A 20,890-nucleotide genomic window follows, 5' to 3' on the forward strand; every position below is an offset into this window, starting at 1 on the left:
TTTGTGTTTAAAATTAAAGAGTAAATTTTTTTTTAGGAATCAAATATTAAAATAAAATATGTAAAATCTTATCGAGAGAAAAGTATTTCAAAATTAGGAAATGTTTACATATTGTAATTGGTAATATTTACCACAGATAGTAAACAAGCTGGGAAGAGAACTCACCCGTATTCACCGAAATGGAGTATATTACACAGTGAAAAGGACAAAAAAGTTTTACTATCCACGTGGCTCTTCGTGATTAGACCGGAAACAAACTAAGCGTACCGAATATTGCAGCAAAATTGAGTTCGGTTCCACCTCAAACATCCAACCTTTTCTTCCATCTTCACGTGACATCTGCGTTCTCTACTGTAACAGTGTCACACTCTCTCTCTCTCATCAACTCAACATCAGTACAACCTGAAAAACTCAATATTCAAGAATCTATCGTCACTCTTTCTCTCTTCTTCCAAACTCCAAACTCAAAAAAAAAAAAAAATGCTGCCCACTCACAAAACCAACACTCCACAGCTACTCCTCCACCACCTTCTCATCCTCATTTTACTACCTCACCTCCCCATCATATCCTCTACACTCCCCCACTCTCCACCCTCCGATGCACTTGCATTACTCTACTTCAAAGCCAAAGCTGATTTACATAACACTCTTCACTTCCCACTAACCCCACACACCAACTACTACTACTACTGTAACTGGCAAGGAGTAAAATGTAATATCCAAGGTAAAGTAACCAAACTCGTTCTAGAAAACACCGGTTTAACTGGCATTTTCCAACCCAACTCACTGAGTCAACTCGCTCAACTCAGAGTCTTGACTTTACAAAACAACTCACTCACTGGGCCGATTCCAGACCTATCCAAACTCACTAACCTCAAATCACTGTTCCTAAACCACAACTCATTTTCTGGTTTTTTTCCTTCTTCTGTTTTATCACTTCATAGGTTGAAAATCTTGAATCTTTCTTATAACAAACTCAGTGGTGTTTTACCAACTGAGTTGACTCAGTTAGACCGGATTTACACACTTCATTTTGAGTATAACGAGTTCACTGGACCGATTCCTGCATTGAACCAGTCTACATTACAAACATTTAACGTTTCAAGTAACAATCTTACTGGAAAAATTCCAACTACTGTTGTTTTATCACATTTAGATGTTACTTCATTTTCATGGAATCCAAATCTTTGTGGTGAAATTATAAATATAGAATGCCACTCGAAATTACCATTTTTTCATTCCACGTCAATTTCAACACCCCCACCACCTAATGTGTATGGACAGAATGAAGGAATGAGTATAAGCCCAAGTTCTAAAAAGAAAAATAAGCACACCCCATTGATGATTGGGTTGTTATCTGTTTTATCATGTTTTGGACTACTTGGGCTTGTTTTAACTCTGGTTTTTGGTATAAATAAGGTGAAGAAGCAAAGGGGTTTAGAGACTTTAACTATAAACCCACCTTCTGAAGAAGAAGAAGAAGAAGTTGTAAGGAGAGTAGAAGAAGAGAATGAGTTGTTGGAAAAGAAAGTTAAGAAAATGGAGTTAGTTAAAAAGAGTGGGAACTTAGTGTTTTGTGCTGGGGAAGCACAAGTATATAATTTGGACCAGTTAATGACAGCTTCAGCTGAAATGCTTGGAAGGGGTTCAGTTGGAACTACTTATAAAGCTGTTTTAGATAATCAGTTAATTGTTACTGTTAAGAGACTTGATGTTATGAAGGCTGGGAGAGTAAATGGGGAAATGTTTCAAAGATGTATGGAGTCTGTCGGAAGTTTGAGACATTCGAAATTAGTTCCCGTTAGAGCTTATTTTCAAGCTAAGGAAGAAAGGCTTATTGTTTATGATTACCAGCCTAATGGGAGTCTGTTCTCTCTCGTTCATGGTATGTTTTCTTGTTCTTATACTTTCTTATATATTGGTGTGTGAAATATATTTATGTTAAAGTTGTTGTTTGTGTTGGATTTCGGGTGACTGGATAGGATATATTTGATGCATGAAATTGGTCTTAGTCATTCAATCTGTTAATCAATTACAAACTTTAAAATGTGGTTGATACATTGTTTTATTGAAGAACTAATATGATTGCAGTTGCACTTGTGTTGATAATTGGAAATTATATTCGTCAGTGCATTAGTGAAACCAAACTGTCTTTCCTTTGTGTAGTTTTGTATAAATACATTTAGTTATGGTAGCTAGTCATTTCGACTGATCACGTTAATTTTGATTCGTCTAGCTAATAAAGGATAAATACTCCAACCTCTTAATTGAATTGTCTGCTGCCTTAATAGTGCATTTCTTTGTTTTATAGTTCTACTATCAGTTGTTGGCTGTTGTATATGAGTATATTTCACCTTCAAAACCATGATGTTTAACTTTGTGTAGACGTGCAGTCGGAGTTGATGGTCATGGTACTAATTCTTACTTGCTAGTTTTCAACTTTGTTGTGCTTTCCTTCATGAATATATATACAGAATGCATTATTAGTTAGAGCAGTTTCATCCTAAATGGAGAACTAAGCAAACTCCTTGAGAAAGCAACCATCAATCTGTCTCTTTAATAATGGCGACTGGACACAGGTTCAAGATCCGCAAGAGCTAAGCCTCTGCACTGGACATCGTGCTTGAAGATAGCGGAAGATGTGGTACAGGGTCTCGCTTACATCCACCAGGCATCAGGACTCATTCATGGCAACCTCAAGTCATCCAATGTCCTCCTTGGTACTGACTTTGAAGCCTGCCTTACTGACTACTGTCTTTCAGTCCTCACTGATTCCACACTCGACGAGACAGACTCTGCTGGGTACAAGGCTCCTGAGACATGCAAGTTCAATAGCCGAATCACCACAAAATCAGATGTATATTCTTTTGGTGTTCTCTTGCTGGAACTTCTCAGTGGTAAACCCCCATCACAGCATCCTTCTCTTGTTCCTGAAGAACTTTCAAGTTGGGTGCAGTCAATGAGAGAAGTGGAACCTGGTGAAGAAAACCGCTTAGCAATGCTTGTTGAGGTGGCCATAACTTGTAGAGTGCAATCCCCTGAACAAAGACCATCAATGTGGCAGGTCATGAAGATGATCCAGGAAATCAAGGAGACAGTAATGATGGAGGATAACGATTTAGTTCCATCAATGGGATTCTCATAGTTATTATACTGTTAGTACTATTAGCAGTAGTTTCCCGTGCGAGAAACATTGTTGAAAATGGAGGTACTGTTGGCAATACCAGCTCAAATTGCCTTTTACTCGTTGCTTTCTGCAGTCTGACCTGCAGCCAAGATCAGTTTTTGGATAGGAACTCTCAGCTTCCTACATATTTGGCTTTTAATTGACAGAACAAGCATTGGAATGAATCAGAGTTCTATTCTTGTTCTAAATGTCATTTTAGTTTTGTTAGTAGTATTTGTAAAAATTGGAGTTTCTGTTGGAAGAAATGAGAATGATTACCCCGGGAAAAGTGAAGAGGAAACAGTATGAGCTCACACTTGCATCTTGAATTTCACACTTATTTTTAGTAGAATAGGTAAAAAAGGTATAATTTGAGTTCACAGTAAGGTTCTATATTACTGTTTTTCTTCTGTGATTATGAGAAAACATCAATCTATCTTTCAACCACACTGAACCAGCGTCAACGCAGTTCCAGTCAGATTCTTGTAAATATGGCTTGAAAATGAATAGGTTTGTGTATGTAATTGACGAGGTTCATCTTTCTCTACGCACTGCATTTCTTTCTCCTTGAAATTATACAAGCAGTCTGAGGAACTCAGCTCCCTTACCACCCCAAATCTCAGCTGCAAATTGTCCAACGGAAACTGAGTTCAGTCTGCAACAGCCTTTTTATGGTGCCACTTTGATGTTGCCTTGATATATAAGATAATTTTGGTGTAAAAAAAAAAAAATTGAAGTGCCCTTTGTGTTGCATTTAGAAACTAATAAATTTATTGAATAAAAGATAACTAAACAATCTAATTTCTCATCTAGAATCACACGGTCGTCAGATACGCTTACACAACCGGCTGAGGCAGCCATGGTGCGTTTTGACAGATGAGGAGCAACAGGTTAATATAGAAGTTGATTTCTCGTAATAGATATTCAATAACAGACTTGTATTTCTTTCAATAAAAACCAATACTGCTTTATACACAATGGTGACAAGTTTCGACACACTAGACAAACAATAATCAACTATTACAGATGGACCTTTGCTACGCAAGGCTTGGACGCAACAAAAGAATTTCTTCTTTCCATTATAAACGGCAAACAAAAATTTCAAGAAAAAAACTAAAAATGCACTACACTCGCACCAATCTCCCACCAATGCAATCCCTGCTTACACCAATCCCTTCAGAATCTCCAGCAACTGCGTTGGTGAACAACCGGCATAAATCTAAAAATCGCTTTACACGATGCTCCATATGCAGTGATCACATGTCAAACCAAGGTTACAAAGCATATTTACCCACAACACCTCCATTGATGGCAGTCAATATTGCATTCATATCCAACAATCACTGTACAGCACATGCCTGTGGTCAAAGAAAACGAAACGTGAGTTTTTTGCACGCAGAAACTCATATACCACCTCAACCCCAAGATCAATGTGCAACACAGCAATTTCGAGAGCTTTCTTCAGGTTACTCAACAAAATACAATAAATGGACACTCATACGTAGATAAATTGGTGATGGAAAATCTGAGATATCCCTCCTACTTGACCTGACTGCCACATTCATTATAGTCAAGAAATACACTGGGCCATGGAATTTGCTTATTTAAGACTTGCTAAGGGCAGCACACCTTCAGGTTTGATAGGCTTCGTCGTAAACATATAATAAAAAAGCAAGAGATGTAAAGAGAATTACACGCAGCAAATTCTTTCTTCTCTCAGTGCAATGTGTTAGAATGCCCATGCTGATCAATTCTGAATGTCATCATGACAAGCTGGTGACTATAGGAAATCACATCATGTCTACCAGAGCCTGTTGCCGGGGCCTTGACCTCACAATTGTCTCATCACTGTGCTTGATCCATTCAGACAGTCTCCATGGTTTTTGCCATTTCCACTTGAATTGTAATAGCCATTGATGGTGACTCCTCTTCCACCTCCAGAGTTTCCCAGCTTGCCCTACAACTGCAAGCTTCTTCCCCATTGACAACTGGCCAATTGGTACCATCTGCAGTTAAAAGGAATTCAATTGTAAGAAGAAAACGGGTAGACAGATCACAACCCAATGTTGTATTGAGCATTACCTTCCGTGTCTGGTCTAAAAAGGCTGCACACTCTCTTACTGAGCCATTAGCAATGCCCGGGGTATATTTGAGCTGCTTCTGCGCTGGAACTGACAATGGGGACAAGGGCCCACTCATGTCATCGGCAAAGTGTTTCAATGAACCATGTGAATTTTCCTGTCCGTTGCAACATTAAACTATTGAGAAATATTGAAAAAGTAAAAAAGTAAATTGGTTGGAAACTTTCTTGAGATATCCATCTCATTAGGATGGGGAGCATCTTTTGATAGGCCAAGTTTACTGGTTGACGTATAGAGCTGGCAAGAGATCCAGGTCAATGTCTTCAACACATTTCTTGACCTTCGGAAAGGATCTTGAGGTAAAAATGAGTAATATTTTTGTTGGTATACCTTTCAAAGGATCTAACTATCTAAGTAACATAACCTACTTTTTTTTTTTCAAATAAATAACGAGAACTGCAAAAGCTACCACCCAAACTCTCCCCTTTAACTAACATTTTAATATATCTGGGATTTGGATAACTCAATGTTCAATTTTTAGTCAAACATCAAAACCATTATCTCTTCGGTTTGGAGGTTTTGAGGTAGTTGGTTCGGTTCCAACCATTGGCGACATTATTTAGTTTGCAATGATTTGAACCCAAAAAAAGGAAAAAAAAAAGGATAATCTTACTGAAGCTGAAGTAGCCAAAGCAATGGAAACAGCCCGCTCCCTCAGTTTTTGCTGCTTCTCAACTTCCTTTCGCCGTGCTTCACTCTGTTGCAGAAGCCCAATGAGCTCATTCAACTGTTCCTTCAACTCCTTCATTTCAACCTCTTTCTCCCACAATTGGCACCTATGACAAACACAAATCCAATAGACTATTTCAACACTTACTCAAAAACCACATGTGGATAAGAAATATGTATTTCTTATGTCCTGTCTAAATTGTTCTTTAGAAATGGATATTTTAGTACTTTTTGCCTCATTATAGTAGAGGTCCGTGCGGTTTCACAAACAGGCAAACCCACGTTGGAGCATTTGTACTTTCATTGCAAAGAGACAAGCAATGTCTACTAAAATACTAAAAATAATTGCTGGAACTGTATATTATTTTCTTTCTTTCTTTTTTAATTTTAATTGTTTTCAATTTATTATATTTTAGTATATTAAATATAAAGCAGATTGAAGGAAATACATTAAGTCTTAAAAGTATGAGTGAATTTCACATGTTTTCAAAAGAAGAGCCACTAATTAGAAATCTTCTGTTTATTTTGTAAGTGGAAGAAGATGGAGCATTTGGTCTGGGCTACTGAATATTAGTACATGTTCTTGTGTTTTACATCTAAAATTGAAAATATCATTCACTGACGAGAATAAAAAAATTGGAAACCAATCAGTGTCAGTCCAGCAATTCTGCAAATATTCTCTCCCAGTCCCCATAATTATCTTCGAAATTAACAAACTCAATGGAGATCTTAGAGTTCTTTATGGATAATATGTTGTTGGGAAGTACTTAAAGTCTGCAGAGCACTATGAATGCAGCCAAATGCGTAGTTTCTCTGGCACTCTGTTTACTACCCAAAAAATATAATGCAAAATGACACAATTTCAAGTATTAATGAAGTCATGAAAAAAGTAAAGAACCTTGTATCTGCAGCGGCATTAAACATGTACTGAAGCAAGTTCTTTGCATCAACCATTGTTCGTAACTGGTTCCAGCGACCACGACCAGTAAAGGTACGATCCCTCTCTTCAGCCTCTGAAAGTTGCGATGCCATTGCTACTAGTGAATTGGAAGAAATGCTCAGCATGTGCTCAAGTGATGCGATTCTTGCCATTCTTGCATTTGGTGACATGGAGGATACTCTGAAGTACCAGAAATCAATTTCTGAATGAAGTAAACAGCTACACTAAAAAACGAACTACTTAAGGTTCTATTCTATAAGTTCTGAAGAATCGTCTCCCTTTCAGCTATTACATACCTAGAGTACCCATTCTTTCCTCCAGGAGGAGTATGCCCCTTTGAAGCAAACTCCTCTACTTGCTTCAATACGGCCAACTCTTCAGCAAGTGCAGCTCGTCTGAACAAACAAATCAATTGTAGGTATATAAAATGAAAAACAAAGCACATACAAAGTGCAAAAGAGACTAGAAAAATACACATACACTTGGCTCTGCTTCTCATACTCGAAACGAACTTCATGCACATGTACCATGACTTCAAGCTCATTATCAAGCCACCGTTGTAAGGCTTTCTCATTGCTCTAAAGATAAACAAAGGTTACAATGGTTTACAAATAAATGAGGTAAAAGATGCAACATAATCTAGAATGTTCTCAATTGTTAAGTAGATTGCTTACCTGGCCACTAGATGCATTTCCATTAGCAGTAACTGGTAAAGAAAGCATCTTATTAGGAAGTGAGTGTATATAAAAGACAAGAAGATGCAAGGGGAAAAGAAAACCTACCTGAGCTATCACGTGCTGAAGACTTGCGAGCTTCAAGTAACTCCTTTAACCTCTTGGTTGCCATGGCAGCCTCTTCTGTCTTTCTTTGAAGCACCTGCCAGAGAAAGCAGCTTCTCAAGATAGGTTCCCATCTGTCTATTGCATAAGCCATAACGACCAAAGACTATAGTGATCCCAAGTAAAAGTAAAAGATGATCCCTTCAATTTGTATAGCTTAATATATTTATGAATTAAAAAAAATTATACTGAAAAACTGATAAAACTAAGACTCAGGTGAGCGTTGTATTTTCACATTAGGTTTTTCTAAGTGGTCAAACAGTCAGATCACAGCACCCAAACTTCAGCGTGATCTGTTGGTATAAGTTTTGAGATCTCACACCCCTGCCAAGAGATCTATCTCGTGAAAACGGGACTTTTAGGCGTCAAGAACTTTTATTATTGATACTTCAACCTGATTCGACGAGTATGGGATAAAGAGTATCACATAAGTTTTCTCGGTGAACATCGGCCTCAAGGACCGCTTAGTCACTGAATGAATATGTACACCTGATGGTTTCATTCTTAATACAGATGCATTGGCCTGCAAGGATAGAGGGGGATTCAATGGTATCATAAGAGATCATTTAGGGTCTGTGATCAATGGTCTACACAGGTGGTGACCAGAACCTGTCAGTGCTACACTAGGAGCTTAATGCTATTGTATATGGGATGAGTGGTTGTCCGCAGATGCATATCAAGAGGATAGTTATACACTCTGACTCCCTTATGGCTGTTAATTTTATTAACAGAAGGGTAGATGCACCATGGAGTTCTTGGAACCTACTAGGACATACACATTTTTTATGTATTAGCTTTGAATCTATTGATTTTGTTCATGGATTCAAGGAGTGCAACTCTGCAGTAGACTACCTTGCTGGACAAAGTACTTCATGTTGTTTACTATGTCCCTCCTCTAGATAACAAACTCACTACTATTGTAAAGGAGGATGATACAGGGAAAGTGTACTTTAGATTCTCATATTAATACAGGTAAGAGTCTGCCTATTTGCCTAACCCTAGCTCAAAAACAAAAAAACAACGTTTTCTCGGTGAAATTCTGTCACATGTCAATTGATCCCACCCAGTAGAAAATTCGTCTAATTATTTAGTGCAATGAAAAGTAGTGAGTTGGCTTTTAAACCCACATGTGAGTCATTGAGAGAATTGAATGTAAGATATCATTAGTTTGGGTGTGATTCAACATTTCAATACCTCATAAAAGAACCGTATTAGGAAAGTTAAAAGGGAAAAAATAATTGATGGAGAAAAGCAAATACATGTGCAAACATAAACATAACCTTTCTTTTTTATGATCGGTAATGCATGAACACTACTCATACTCATATGACACTTATTTTGCAAAGATGTAACCCTGTGCACTACATGGAATGGATGTTTACGTGATGTTGCCTTTGTAATAAAATGTCCTTGAAAAACAATAAACATGAGACAGACTAATAGAGATGCAAAAAAAGAGATCCTCACCAATTTCTGACGCTGATTCAAAGATTGCAGTTTATGCCGCTCATACTCATTTCTTCTACCCTCCTTCTTTAACTGTATGTTATGTGCATAATCAGAAAAGCAATTACGAGTCTAAGAATGTGAAAAAGAGTTGCAAGTCAAAGAACGTATTCAGCTTCCAAATGAATAAACCAAAAAACTTGTAACCTCTATATCAAGGTATTCAGCTTCCAAATGAATAAACAAAAAACTTCTAACCTCTGTATCAAGGAATAACCATTTTTTTTTAAAGTTATGACAATCATAAGAGAAGGGTTCCTTACATTTTTTTTCTTTTAAGAAATTAGATAGGGAGATGGTAATAGTATCCAAAACTCAATTTAAGCTTTTCTATTCTGTATTTTTGTAAATGTGCTTCAGAATACATATGATTTCCTTCTCTCACCATATGATTATCTGCTTGATTTTGTATGCCAGTACATTTAAATCAGAAATTGCAAGGATCGGAAGAAAATCTTTCCCATAATCACGAAGTCTTTTATGATTTTAGGGGGAATGATAACTATTAAATATGGGCATCCAACTCAAAAACTCAGGTAGTTATATATTGTTATGCAAGGCTTAACATATCCCATGTGGGAGTAAACATCTCAACACGCCCGCTCACATGTGGTGTTACTTGAGGCTAACACGTGGACAAACATATTTACGTGGCGTGGAGTAAACATCCGCCCTTTGCACCAACATCGATAGCCTACTCTGATACCATATTAAATGTGAGCATCTAACTCAAAAACCAATTGGTGATGAGTGGAGAGGCTCAGCAACTTATATATTGTTGTGCAAGGCTTAACATATCCCATGTGGGACTTCACATTTGAACAACAATACACACATCTTCTTGTTCCGTGCTAAGATTCTCATCCAACTATCACATATACAATGACACTGCTCACAAGTTCAATAATGAGTGACTATTAGCAGAAATCTTTAACTTGAGAGCGTGGATGTTTATGAAGAAATAAAACATTATGCTGCGATGAATATTTTTCATCTGATTCCAGTACCAAAAAACCTAGTATACTTTATAAGACACCAATTGACATATTCCTGTAACACTAAAAAAAACAGAAACTCTAAAGGAGATCAAAATCATAAGACTTAGCACTTTTTGTAGTTATCTCCGTGCCAAAAGAGGATATTAAGGTCGTTCATATTCCAGAAATATTATATACTCACAATGGATTGAGTATAAATGTGCTTCAAATATTATATCTTCCTAATGAAATATTGTATGGACACCCTTGAAGAGATATTACAACCCCCCCTTTGAATGATTCTAGACAAGTAACGACAACCAATGACAAAAACAGTTAAAAAGTAAGACCAATGGGATATATATAGTAAGCAAAATGAACTTGTATACGGAATCAAAAAAATCTTATTTCGTTCCATTAAATCAAAGAGAACCATCAAAGAAACTTGAACTAAAAAATTATTCTACCTGCAAAAGCTCCTTTTCACGAGATGCCTTCCAGTGTCGAAACTGTTCTGCCTCTTGTTTTATCCTGTGTTGAAGTTGTACCTGCAACCAGAAAGTATCAGTAGCACGTAATCTGAATTCACAATAGTATCTAACATCTTAAAAACACAAACAAAATCGAGTACCAAAATTAAAGGACAACCTTTTGTGCCTTGATAGACTGTATTTCATCTTGTAGCCGCTTAGCTGCTTCATCACTTCTTTGCTTTTGCTTTAAAAGCTGAACCTGACTTTCTTGTTTCTTCTTTAGATCCGATATCTGAAGGTATACATGTAGATATTTAATAAGTTGAAACAGGAAGGATGCCATTAACAAATCTCAGAGAAATTCCAAAGTCACCTGTGCTTCAAGTGCCTTCAATTTCTGGGAGTGAACATCTTGCATTTTCTGTGTATGCCCATCGGAGGTAGCAGCAAGGCTTTCAACCTCGGCAAACAGGCGGTCCCTCTCTTGCTATAGTTGCATTTCAAGCAAACAAGTGAGCAACGACATTTCATATCATTTGTTGAAGTAGCACTCAAAATACTAGCAGATTCAAGAATATCAACCTTAACAGTTCTTTTCTCATCTTCAAGTTCCATGATTTTCTTCCCAAAATGCTGCTTAAGTGCCATGGTGTCACAGCCTCCAAACAATTTCATCTCAGACTGCAGACACATAATGATATAGAGGCATAATTTAATGGAAGTTCAGCACAAATAAAGATTGTAATACTAGCATTGTACCTCAGACTCTCAGTTCCACACAAGAGTAGCAAATTAGTAAATTTGCAAAAGGAAAAAGGCTTTAATAAAAAACCTGAATTCAGAATTATCATGCATCCAAATTGGTTAATGGAGAATGCCCAGATTTTTTTTTTATATTATATTTTTTCAAATTATATATTCTCATATTTTCACAGCAGATAAAGTGTTTCAGACTTGGTTATGAAATTTGAATTGCACTCTACCTACAAGCATAAGGTCCAAACTCCAATACGTACCAAGATTAAATCATGAAATAGTTGGGTGTTGACAAATAGTTTCTATGATAATTAGAGTAGATTTTTCCAATGATCATCAAGTGTCCAAAGCATATTTAAGAAAACCTATAAATAATACCTCTTTCTGCTCGAGACGTTTATTCAATTCATTCAGTTCTTTGTCCATGGTATTTTGCAGAAGTGTGTGCTGCCACTCTTTGGCAACTTCTTCATCTATTTCCTTGGAACTGTCACCTGCTTAAGACGCAAGGAATTCTCTCAATGAAATGACAAAAACCAGAATAATACACATCCAAGCAAAACACAGATATGAGCAAATAAATGACTAGAAAGGACTACAAGCAGACTGAATTTTCTTGTGTTACGCAGTTTAAGCAGTCTCCAGAAAATGGTAGCTAGTCTTAAATAGAAAAAAGTGTGCACCTTTTATGGTTTCTTTTACTTGATAATCAGACGAATCCATATTGTCCAAGTCTCTCTTGATCCCTTCACCTTTCAGAAAACAATCTCCGTCTTCCTGAGATACAAACAGCAAATTGGCAAGCACATTGAGAGCTCAACCAACTTAAATGATTACAGAATTCAAATGCTGAGATACAAAGAATATATTCATTGTATACTAATAAAGTGAACAAAATTGTTGCAATTTTTTGTAATGTATATACAGAGAAAGAAAAGGAATCGAGGGAAAACAACCAAACCAATTGTTTACATACTTGAGAATCTATTTCACATTGATCTACTCCAGAACATCTGCTACGGTATTCATGAAGTTCCCTACAAAGATTTGAATTAGTAGCTTCAAGCCAAGCAATCCTTTCCTTGAGAACCTACACAAGCAGATGTTTCAAAAGTTGGCATACTTCAGAGAATTACATTTCACAAAGAGAAGCACTCTTAGTAGAACTAACTCAACAGTGCAGACACACCTAAACCAATAAGTCAAATCATTAAAGACATGATTAGAGTTCTCAATACCTGCATTTCATCAGTTGAAGCACCACCACCACGGGCACAAAGTAGCTCTGCCTGCAAATACTCTAGTTGCTGGCGCATCTTTTTCACCTCATTGGACATTGGATCTCTGTTAACCTTTAGAAAGAAACAAGCATATATTGGTTAGCAAACTTCAAAACAAGATAAAGTCTATCCCTCTCTATAAAACACATTTAGAACACAAGTTGAGAAACTTACTATAGGCTTGTTCTGAATATTCCGTGCACGATTGGCGTATTTGAGAGTGTTTAGAGTTTCCTCCACATTAATATCAGCTGGACTGATACAAGCTGGGAGAAGGCGATGATATAAGTGAAGGAACACCACACAGATCTAAAAACAGTAAGGAAAAAAAAAGTGGGGGAAGAATTATCGATCTAGTTAAAGTGGGGAAAGAATGAATTCAAGTGTATCACTATCGATCTATTTCAATATCTTCCCAGTTTTTTACACTACTAAGAAAGACTAGTACTTTGCCAATACTAACCAGGGAAAGACATTGCTATTATCTCATAATTGATCTTCTTCAGATCACTAATAAGTTGCATCTTCTGTCAGTACAAAAATACTATAACTTTTTATAAACAAAGAAATTAATTGTAGCACTCCATTCCAGTAAATTGATAGCAGGCAAAACCAACCCAACCCACAACATCATGATTGTCTATGTAAAACAGAGTGCTCCATTTTCTAAATATGCCCTATATGCAAGAATGTGGAAGAGGAGACTTATTATTATTATTTATAGATAGAAAGATGAGACTGAGATTCTCAGTCTCCATATTCTAACATATGTCCTTTACTAGCGTATTGCCGTACTTCAAGTGACGCATACCCAAAAAAATCTCAAAGACGTGCTTGAAGAAAGATCAGGTTGCATCCACTTTCCGCTAAGCATCATAGAGCTATCATTGGACTATTTGGAAGGACAAAAGGAGGATAAACTTTGATAATGTGGAGACTGACGAGTAACACATAATCATGTAAGAAATGAGGAATGCCATGATTTTGCCACACAGACTGTGTTAAGATCTGGTTTATGTTATGATAGTCCAAAGCAAAACATTTAGATGAATTTTTTTTATACATGTGTGGGTCCCAGTATCATAGCAAATCCGGCTTCAGGACATTCAGTTTAACGATGAAAAAGTCCTCAGGAAATTTAAAAAGAAGGCATTACCTATCATTACAGTCCTGCTGTTTCCACCAAGTGAATCCTGTCAACATTGCATATCTGGACTTAGATAGTAGTTACAAATTAAATAAGTAATATTAGAGCATCCTCAAAAGGTTCTCATGTATCAAGGCTTATTATATGAAGTATTAGTTCCATAATAATATTAAAAAATTAGATTAGAGTCAGCAGCAAAAATCCTACTTATCACATTCAGGCCTATATATATTTATCTCCGGCAAGCGGCCAACTCATGTTTCAGACTACATAGTATTTGCTATTCTGATGTACAGATTTCAATATATTATTGACGTATGAGAGCCTAAGTTTTTTAAGTAAGAAGTTAATATTTCATGTTGCTGTGTAGTAGTTGATCTTTAAATGTTAGACAAGCAGCAACACAACTGATGTTTGGTTTCACCAATCTTAGACTCAATTTAGGTTCTAGCAGAGGGAAGCTAACTTTAGAGTTCTCATTTTAGAAACATAAGCACTTGAAATTCTATAGATTGTATTAACTAAATCTTTTAAGGAAAATCAGACCTGCAAGAGTCGAGTCAGTTTACTGTCCCGATAAGGAACGTGTGCACCTTCTTTCCTCTTTTTCTCATCCCCAAGTGCACTTATGACATTACCAAGGGCAAGAAGACCTCTGTTAATATGAACTCCTGATTGAGAAGGAAAAAATAGTAATCATGAGATTAACTAACATAAAATACCACTAACAACGTGTGATGATAATAAATCTACCCACCTTCCTTGAAACGAAGACCATCAGAACCTGTCCTTTTAGCTCGTTCTGATCCCGCAAGATCTACCAAATGGAGCTTTGCACAAAGATACTCTTCACTCATATCATCCGTTGGGCTACTCACACCAGGTTGAGATAACACATGTTTACGAATTTGCTCCAATGTAATTGTGAAGATGGCATGCGAACGACTACACCAATAAATACCATTAAAAGTGAGAACTGAGCTTAGTAGAGTAAGCAAATAAAAAGAAATAAATTATAAAAAAAATGATCATACAAATTGCATGATACGGATGCGAGTGAATTTTACTCAACTCTGTATGACTGTATCCATGCTTGTAACAACACTTCCCTACCTTTCTACAGATCATATGAGCAGCAGCAGTCTCACAATCACTTGAGCTATCAAATATCTTTGGAACCATATAACTTTTATTGGATATATGAATTGTTATTGTTATTATTATGATTTTCTTGTTGGTGCCACGTAAGTCACCTGTGCATTCAATTATGATGCTAAATGAAACCAAAGAATTGCCTTAGGCCAGCTAAATTGGTCAAGATGTATATCGGTATCCCATAAGTTGTAATGCATATATTCATTTTGAGATAAAAATATTACATCTCCACCATCCCAAGTCTTGATGACTTCGTGACACATAATTTCTTCTTAGTCTGAAGAACAGGAAATAATGTCATAGCAAGAGCAATTACTTGTTTACTGTGTCTAAACAAAAGAAAATTGGTGCTAACCTGGACTGATTGTTCATATTTGTACTCCCTGTAGCCCGGCTAAATGAGCCTTGTTCCAGACATGCAGCCATTTCTTTTAGTGAATTGACACCAACTTCAGTAGATCCCGCCAAAGTTATAACTCCATTTGATGTCTCACGAATCTGTATTGGTGGTTTACCAGGAACGGTTACTTTTCCAGCATGTCCATTAGCTGTTTCTGATTTGCTCACTGATGAAAGATCCAGCAGGTCCCACACCTCTTCTTTTAGAATCTTCACAATGAAATTTCAGTCACAGACAAGCTCATACAATAGAAGTACAACAATAAAGAAGAAATATAACACTTTCTAATCTATTTGAGAACAGTTTAGAGCTCGTCAAGCTTACATGTAAGACTAAATAGCAACCGGTGTCTTGATGTTGGTTATACATCTCAATTTTCAAGCTTACATCAGCCCCTAGAGAGAATGATATTCTATCTGATGTAGAGACAATGCTGTGTTTTCATGCGACAGTTTGACTCAGTCAGCAACCTGGTAAAATCCCAGCCCCTCTTTCTACTTTTTATGATATTTTCTTGAATGGTTCTAGTTAGAAAAATTGGCTATAACATGAAGAACAGCCAAAGTTGGGCTGTCAAGACAGGTAATCCTAATGAATGATAGTATTGGCAGATGCATCTTTCATCCACAACAATTTAGATGTACCTCATACACATTCAGGTGGCCGAACTCTATCCAATATTGGCGAAAATTATATGCTTGAAAGCAGGAACGAGAGCAAAGGAGTTCAACCAACCTCGATAAAGGAGACATGCAACTGGAATTCAATTTCATGCTTCAACATTTCAATCTTGCTGAATAGTGCATTCATAACTTGGGGGGTAATTCCTGTTTGGTAGCCATCCCTGTAGCCAGTTCCCATGGTATATGTCTTCCCAGAACCAGTCTGCAACACATTAAATGTAAGAAACCAGCCAACTTTATTTCGAGTGTAAATTTTCGTTCTCTTCACTAGCTTTTGGATGTGATAGTGAAAAAATCTACCTGTCCGTAAGCAAGAACAGTGGCATTATATCCTTGGAATAAACCATCAACCAGTGGAGAAACACATTCTTCAAACATGGAAGAAGATGGAGATGCACTACTTCCATAGACATGATCAAAAGTAAAAGAATGTGATCCAATTTGTACCTGCACAAAATCCACAAAGAGCAGACCAAATTAGTCAAATGAGATGTACGCTCCACATATTTCACTTCCATATACAAAGAGGAAACAACATAATGCATAAGAACAAGATAAGAGGCTGATATCACATCATCACGAAATGTAATATAAAAAGGTTCTCCAGTCAAAGAATTTTAAAATCAAGGAAGGATGATCAAAATTGAAATGCAAGAAGGGAAAAAAAAAAAAGAGGCATGCGCTTGAGCTATTGGCATTATGAGTGAAGACAATTTAGAAGATAACCATCAATGATCTCGTCTGACAAACATTATACTTGTAACAGCATCTGCTTATATCTGGTCAGAAAAAATGAACTGAAATATCTAGTAAGACAAAGGACCTCAATGAAATTAGGATACCTTGAATTTAATATATACATCCAATTTTATCTTAAAACGGTGAAGTTATCCCGAAACAGTTGACCCTCCTTTCCCTAGTGAAATTGGGAACTGATCCCAAGACCTTGGGCCCGATGCCCCAAGGCTCGACCAGTTGGCCACTAGAAATCTTCCATAAATTTCATTTTACATTTTTCTATCCAAGATGTTTGTTTGAAAATGTGAATTTTACCATTTATGAACGCATACAACTGAATTTGAAAATTGCTTTCGCAATCATACAGTCACAATAAACCCATCTTTCAAAATTTTGAGGAAATCGGTTTCTGGGATAGCTTCTGCTAGAACAACTAAACAACTAGTCTGACAACCTTGGAATGTCTAAGGTCCTTTAAGATAAGTACATATTATACAAATTGAACTATAATATGCAGAGCATTCAATATAGAAGGATTCATGAAATCTTTTGTAAATAAATCTCAAGAAAATATAAGCATTCCCTGAAAGTTATGGATGCTATTCATTTATAGGAAGAGTTGCTCAGTCACCTAGCACAGCACACTAACTGAGAATGAGAAAATTTTCTGGTGGGTTCTAATCCTACTGATGAATGAACAGAGGGCTTTCAGAACCTACATAGTCATCAAGGACTTTAGTAAGGGGTTTCAAGTCTTATTTCAAGGAAGATCAACCTACTTCATAATTAGAAAAGGGACAGATTAGGATGGGTTCCTCATCATTTCTATCTTAATAAGTGCTCAGCATTTATAGACATAAATTAATACGTAGAAGATTTCGTCTTAAAGCTTCATAGTTACCGGGAGAACATATAAAAATAGTTACAGTTAGACCAAAAATCTGTCAGAACCGGGGAAACATTGATAGTGGCAAGTCCCTTAAATAAATTACAAAGTCATGCTTCAAAGCAATGAATTCTTCATTTGTAACAATAATTATGGAGGTTAAAATGATAGTTTACAAAAGTGAGAGCATTACTTAGAATCTAATAACAGATACTATAAGGTGAATGATGTTATAGGAGAAAAGATAGTAAGAAAAAAAAAATACAGGATTATAATTACCACCTACTCTTTCACAACAATGACATTGTATATCGAAAAAAACACCAACAAAATAATCTTGACCATAGAAATTCCACCAAAATTAACAAGAAAAAACAACCAACAAGTTTTCACTCCCACTCTCAAATAAGGAAAACTAAATTAATATAAATAACAAAAACAGATCAAATCAAAATCAAACAAAAAATCTATACACTTCCAACCCAAGACTCAGGTAGCATTTATTTGATCATAGGAATCCAAATAACCGCGAATTCATCGAGGGGGTGGTACTTCTCAAAAATCAATCAATACCCTTAGATCTAGATCTCCAATAAAATCACAATCACACCAAAACACTCTTCACATTGCTTAAATAAACTAAATTTAACACAAATGTACTGGTACCTGAGGCTTTCCAGAAACTACAGAAACACAATCTTTACATCCCTGAAGTTTTTCATCACCAATAAGTGGTCTAACATGAACAGCAACCTTAACACAACAATCTTCACCACCACCAGATGACTCCATTGCAGCAACCATTAACAACAACAACAAAAAAAAAATCCCAAGAAAGAAAAAAGAATATATTTTTATTGTTTCAGTTAAAAACTCACTCTCATTTTTCTAGAAAAAGATATAGAGAGAGAGAATATATGGACAAGAAAATGATGGGACACCAAGAGAAGAAGAACAGTTAAAAAAGTGGTTGAAGAATACAAAAGTATTGTTTGTGTTGTTTGTGAGTTAGGAGCTAAAAAGTGTAAGTTAAACCTGCAAATCCTTAGACAAGAACAACTACAACAACCACTATCACTTTCCCTTCAAGTTTACTGCACACTGCACATATATTGCACAGTATCCAAAAGAAATGAGGTACAGTACAGTTTGGTAGTGCAGTGTTGTGTTGTGTGGTGTGGTGGAGCAAGTTGAATGGTGGTGTTAGATGCAAGGATCATAGTCATAGCATATTTTTCTGGAATTCCAGTTGGTGAAACTTTTTTTTTTTTTTTTTTTAACTCTATTTACTAAACTGCCCTCACTTTTTCTCTTTGCAGACACTTCTGATATAAGTTTTTTTTTTTACTGTTTTACCAACATTTGATTTGCTCTTAAATTAATCAAAGAGCTTAGCTTTAGCCGAAAGTTAAGAATTGTTTCTTTCTAGAGATGTATATAATAGTAGGGAGCATATGATTTGGAATCTATACAAGACATGGTTTGTATAGTTTGTACTTTGTACAAGGAAGGGAACATGTTTTATGGCACTAGAAAGGGATCAATGATGCATAAAATCTTTGGTATGTACTTGGATTTGATTTTCTATATTTGAGGAAATTATCCCACATACAACTATACAAGTGCTCTTCCTTTGGCATAATTAGTGGCTTATTTTTATCGGTTTCTGATTCATTCACCCGAATATGTTCGCAATATAATGTGCATTGAAAAGTTGATGGAAATTATGTATGGAGTAAATACTTGTGAAAATAGGATGGAGTTTGGGAGAAGGAAGGGAGCGCGGGGAATCCAGCATGCTGAGTGCGACAGGAGGTGGAGAAAGAGAAGTAAAGCGAGAGGGACCAAGAAAAAGGCTTTATTAGGCCCACTCATTGCCATTAGCACACCAACAAACATGTGGTGGGCCTTGTCTCACGTGGTCTATAGTTTTTTAGGCTCTTAGCTTGGGTGGACCCCGGTTGTACTGTACACAAACACAATAAGACTTTTCTGTTACATTTAAATATTTAATCATGTTTTACGTATAACATGTAAAAGATAAATAAATAAATAAAACTTTCGGAAAACTAAGAATTAAAAATGGTTAGAGTTTAGACCCTTGTTAGCAATTCGGGATACGGTAAAAATTCAGTACAGAACTAATTCAAGAATTATTCGGTGATTCAAAAAAATAGTATGATTAAATATTCGGTCAAAAATTCGCAATACGGTAATTATGCGGTATTTAATTAATATGCTTTTTAAACGTTTGGTTGCACGGAAGTAAAAAATTCGTGATATATTATGTTAGTAAATATTAATAATAGCTGCCATTTTTTACATATCTAAACAATTTAGCTACAAAAACATTGAAACCAATTGAATGGTCCACATTTATTTGTTCTTGGATTGAAATTAACGTTCAAATTTCAAAATACACACACACCATGACATGATATTGCCCAAAAACTATAAAAGCAAAGCTTTTGGATTAATTTATCACTAAAAATGTAAGAGTGAAGGACTTAAAGTAAGAGTGAGGATATAAAATACATAAAAATAACAAAAACGCAACTGAATTTTTATTCATTTTTTTTTTGGAGTCGAATTTTTTAGCCGAATTTTTTTGGCAAAATCCGTATTATTCGTTTCAAGGCAAAAAATCGTGAATTATTGTGAATCTTTAAAACGTTCGGAAGTATTATACGTTTTGTCCTTCAAAAATTCGATTTGCGAATTATTCACGAATAATTCGGCGAATTACTAACAAGGCTTTAGACTAGTGTAACTAGTACACTGGCACGTGTCTACGCCACGTGTGTGGTCAGCTTTTTCGATCAGTGGCATTATCGTAGTTGTTTACAAAACTGATGGCAAGGTGCTAAATCACATGTGTGGTTAGCTGGTTTGGGCCGGGCAACCACAAAAATCCAATTTTCGGTCAGTGGCAATCTCGTAGTTTTTTGAAAAACTGATGGCAATGTGCTAAAATGAGAAAGAAACGTCTAAATTTTACTATAGAAATTGACGGTTTTACCCCTCCCTCATCTATACTATTACATAATACCCTTTTGACCTTAATCATAATAATTGAACCCATATAGGGGTATAACTGGAAAAATCCACTGTTCACTGAGCTATTCTCTTTAAAG

At 36.1% G+C, this 20,890-nt stretch overlaps 2 protein-coding genes across 3 annotated transcripts; one reads left to right on the forward strand and one right to left on the reverse strand.

Annotated features, from left to right (window-relative positions):
• The first annotated feature begins 349 nt into the window (after positions 1-349).
• LOC147492032 (putative inactive receptor kinase At5g67200) lies at positions 350-3,480 on the forward strand. Its single transcript, XM_086568684.1, has 2 exons — positions 350-1,885; positions 2,580-3,480. Exons 1-2 carry the CDS (start codon positions 481-483, stop codon positions 3,143-3,145), a joined length of 1,971 nt encoding a protein of 656 aa, XP_086424810.1. The 5' UTR covers positions 350-480; the 3' UTR covers positions 3,146-3,480.
• A 603-nt stretch (positions 3,481-4,083) lies between these two features.
• On the reverse strand, positions 4,084-18,874 carry LOC147492033 (kinesin-like protein KIN-4A). 2 transcript variants are annotated; one of them, XM_086565267.1, is made up of 26 exons: positions 18,423-18,874; positions 16,433-16,579; positions 16,185-16,334; positions 15,405-15,658; positions 14,652-14,839; positions 14,441-14,565; positions 13,904-13,940; positions 12,922-13,013; positions 12,706-12,819; positions 12,444-12,557; positions 12,151-12,244; positions 11,846-11,961; positions 11,294-11,392; positions 11,085-11,198; positions 10,887-11,003; positions 10,706-10,786; positions 9,223-9,294; positions 7,699-7,792; positions 7,591-7,622; positions 7,397-7,494; positions 7,213-7,311; positions 6,875-7,096; positions 5,921-6,083; positions 5,249-5,404; positions 4,861-5,172; positions 4,084-4,524 (listed from the first exon to the last, which is right to left on the reverse strand). In XM_086565267.1, the coding sequence occupies exons 1-25, from the start codon at positions 18,558-18,560 to the stop codon at positions 4,957-4,959; spliced, it is 3,132 nt and encodes a 1,043-aa protein (XP_086421393.1). In that variant the 5' UTR covers positions 18,561-18,874; the 3' UTR covers positions 4,084-4,524; positions 4,861-4,956. The 2 variants fall into 2 exon arrangements, with proteins under 2 accessions (XP_086421393.1, XP_086421392.1); XM_086565266.1 differs by having other exon boundaries at positions 11,846-11,964; positions 18,423-18,691.
• Positions 18,875-20,890: the final 2,016 nt, after the last annotated feature.

This window comes from Coptis chinensis, chromosome 6, assembly GCF_015680905.1.
Source record: "Coptis chinensis isolate HL-2020 chromosome 6, ASM1568090v1, whole genome shotgun sequence".
Taxonomy (NCBI): domain Eukaryota; kingdom Viridiplantae; phylum Streptophyta; class Magnoliopsida; order Ranunculales; family Ranunculaceae; genus Coptis; species Coptis chinensis.